Source organism: Euprymna scolopes, chromosome 11 (assembly GCF_053919585.1).
Source record: "Euprymna scolopes isolate OS-2025 chromosome 11, ASM5391958v1, whole genome shotgun sequence".
Lineage (NCBI taxonomy): Eukaryota > Metazoa > Mollusca > Cephalopoda > Sepiida > Sepiolidae > Euprymna > Euprymna scolopes.
Genome location: NC_136492.1, coordinates 64,121,398 through 64,125,150, shown reverse-complemented (window position 1 = coordinate 64,125,150; position 3,753 = coordinate 64,121,398). Strand labels below are relative to the sequence as shown.

The window sequence follows — 3,753 nt, the reverse complement described above, 5'->3', positions numbered from 1 at the left end:
TCACTAATAAAGACAAGTGCCAACCAGTGTTACGACGTTAAGAAACTCATTTCTTATCATTGAGCACTTTCAGTTGAATTAAAAAGTTCGTCAATTTAAGTCTTATGCGCAGATCATCATATAATGATTAGATCACTCTTACTGACGTTAAAACATTTAATAAAATAAATGTTTAAAATTCAACAGCATTTCTCGTGGTTAACAGTAGCCGAATGGATATGGTCCTTGCTAATGAAGCCAGAGATGGATTCTGTCGCTGGGTTCGAATCTATCAACTGGTGCTAATCATAACACCTTGCACTGAAGATTCCCGAAAGGATGAAACACTAGTATCTGTAGGTATTTAATAATTATTATAGTAAATAATTATATATATATATATATATATATATATATATATATATATATATATATATATATATATATATATATATATACTAGCATTTCAGCCCAGCGTTGCCCGGTTGTTTGGAGGTGTATGTTGAGCAAAAAAAAAAAAAAAGCGGTCCATTTTTTTTTTACTTTGACCCCTATTATGACCCCTTAACATTTATTGTTTTGGGCTCAAATCAAGTTATTAAGTTAGATCCATGCCCAAGGAATCTATATTTAAAATTTCAAGTGCTTAGACCTAAAATTACCAGAGAAGTTTGGTAGGTCAAACCGTTGAACTTTGACTCCTTAATCGACAAATTTCTGGCCGAAAACCGATCAGAAAGATTTTCCCAAATTTCAGTACCCTGTATATCAAATTTCGAGTCTGTAGACTTAAAATTGACAGAGTTATTGCGTAGGGAAATGTACACACATGCGCGCACACACACACACACACACACACACACACACACACACACACACACACATACACACAGACTCGTTCACTTTTATAGATGTACTAGTATTTCAGTATGGCGTTGCCCGGGTGTTTGGATGTGTATGTTTATCAAAGAAAAAAAAGTGGTAGTAGGAAGCAAGCTTGAACACGTACCGTAAAGGACGAAAAAAAAAAAAAACGGGGAAAAAACCCTGACGTCTATGCTCTTATGACCACCGCCAAACCGGAAGTGACATTTTTTTAAAAATTAAGGCTATACAATCGAAAGGAGAAGATGACTTTAAAAAATATCGGCGAAAAAAGTGACACCCGCCCCTGTAGAAAAGTGTCCAGTTTAAGGGGAAGATATTAATGTTTTTAGCCAATTTTTCGATATTTGTCGTCTGAAAGGTCGAACTTACAAAACGATACTAATCTTGAGAAAATCCGTCGCTTCTGTCGAAAGTGTCGGGCAGACATGCAAACATACATACATACATACATTTATATATTGGTAACTAAAAATTTTCGACCCAAACCGATGAAAAAGCTTGTCCTATCTCTGAATACCCTTTATGTAAAATTTCAAATGTTTAGACCAGAAAGTGTCTGAGTAATTTGGTAGAAACCGCAGAGGTCAATTTTTTTTAACTTTAACCCCTATTATGACCCCTTAACATTTATTGTTTTTGACTCAAAGCAAGTTATTAAGTTAGATCCATGTCCAAGGAACCTATATCTAAAATTTCAAGTGTTTAGACCCAAAATTGTCGAGGGAGGTTGGTAGAGTTCTCAAAGGTCAAATCGTTGAACTTTGACCCCTTAACCGCCAAATTTCTGACCCAAAACGAATTACACAGATTTTTCCAAATCTCAGTGCCCTGTATTTCAAATTTCGCGTCTGTAGACTGAAAATTGATAGAGTTATTGCGTTGGAAAATGTACACAGACAGACGCACAGACAGACACACAGATACACAGACATGTTCACTTTTATATATATATATATATATATATATATATATATATATATATATATATATATAAATATATATATATATATATATATATATATATATATATATATAAGTTTAAAAACAATAACAATTAACACAAAAAGTCATCTAGGACTTCGTGGCATAACGGTTAACACACTCGAATATAATACATATGGTCCAAGGTTCGAATTCTAAAACAGTCAAGCTACACTGACTAGAGGCAGTACCTCAAAGCACATGTTCGTAGATTACAGTTAAGGGTAATTATGACTTACCTGAAACCATCTGGTCGTTGAAATGCCCGAGTATTAGAATTAAGGCACATATAGTGCATTTCATTGTATCGTGTTTGGCGGCAACAAGAATACCAAAAACGATCTTCTGAAAGTTATTAAAAACGCTAACGAACTATTTGTTTCCGGTGTACACGAAAATGATGGAAGCGTTTGCCTTTGATTGTATCTTTATTTCCTTGGTGAATAAATCTGCGACGACGCGGAGACAAACACGATTACCATTGCCACAGACTTATGTGACAAGCTTCTGGACTCATTGTCATATTTATTGATTGAACAACAATTCAAAACGATGAAGCATGTCAAAAGTGTGAATTAATAATGCTAATTAAAATTCAAGTTGCGTATTAAGTCTAAACATTCTAGTTAATGACATGCGTGGAATTTTTTCCAAGTAGGGTTTGGCACGTCCGTTTTGTAATGTAAAAAAAAACAGCCTATCCTGCCTTGACAGAGTACAAAATAGACTTCATGGTTTAGTGTGTGTGTGTGTGTGGGGGTGTTCTTTTCTCTTCCCTTCAACCTTTCTCCCACAGAAGAGACATTGCGAGCCTGTCATTGTTTTATCGTTATTTCCATGGCAAGTGCTCGTCTGAGCTCCAATCTCTGCCCCACCTCGCCAATCTTTCACAATAAACACCCGTCTAGCTGAAACCACTGTCAATAATTTTTCCCCACTCTTTATCTGTGCCTAAATCAAAACGTAGATTCTATGAACAAAGCTTCTTTCTTAGAAGTGCATGCCTGTGGAACTCTCTTTCGTTTGCCTGTTTCCCATCTGACTACAACTTGAATGTCTTCAAGTCCAACATAAACAAATTCCTGATGAACCGCCCTCTTAAGTAAGACACTTTATCAAATCTCCAATACTAACGATTACTACGATACTATCCCATTGATTACTGCACACGCAATAACCCTTATCCCCGAGTGGCTTCCAGGCCTTGATAAGTGGTGACCACCATGTAATAAAAAAATTGTAGAAGGCCACATAAAAATAATGGAAACAAAGCTCAAGTAAAATTCTATAATTCAACACTACTTGGCCTTTTGCCTGGGAGCAAAGTGTAATATCTGTACAGATACTAAATTTCATCGTTTCTGTCCTCGGCCGTAAAACTGAAATCCTTCTAGACTGTGGCAACTCAAAAAAATTGTTCCAATCCAATCCAGTATTTTTATTTTTGCAGAGCTAGTCCCATTAAAAACCAACCTTGTCTCTCATTCTGCTCCCATAAGAATACAAATAAATTGACACACTCCTTGGCCTTTTTAACTCTGAGCAAAGTGGGGTATCTGTTCGGATACTAAATTGTATCGGTCGGTCAAAGTGAAGCCCTTTTAAACCGAGGCAATTTAAATTTTTGTTTCAAACCGCTGTGATTCTTTTTGGAGAGCTGATCCACCCTACCCCCCTTAAAAATTAACCGTGTTTCTAAGTTTACTCTTGCAAGTAAATAGAGGTACCCCTCTGCTTTTTGGCTGGGAGTAAAGTGTAAAATATGAATTTTTTTATATTCCGTGCAAATAAATATTGCAAAGTGTAATATCTGCACCTTCGATCTGGTAAAAGTCAATCATCTTTATTTTCTCTTGGCCTACTCTTGGGTCAAAAATACATTGATACCTTCTCCCTTCTGTTAAT

At 35.8% G+C, this 3,753-nt stretch overlaps 1 protein-coding gene across 2 annotated transcripts in view; it reads right to left on the bottom strand.

The window, feature by feature from the left end:
- LOC145287889 (putative 2'-deoxynucleoside 5'-phosphate N-hydrolase 1) overlaps positions 1-2,383 on the bottom strand; it is a 110,744-nt gene extending 108,361 nt beyond the window's left edge. The window contains exon 1 of one of the 2 annotated variants that reach the window (XM_080135805.1): positions 2,088-2,383. In XM_080135805.1, coding sequence (XP_079991931.1) covers positions 2,088-2,151 — 64 coding nt within the window. In that variant the 5' untranslated portion in view covers positions 2,152-2,383. The remainder of the gene's footprint in view (positions 1-2,087) is intronic. The other variant, XM_080135806.1, reaches the window with a different exon arrangement.
- Positions 2,384-3,753: the final 1,370 nt, after the last annotated feature.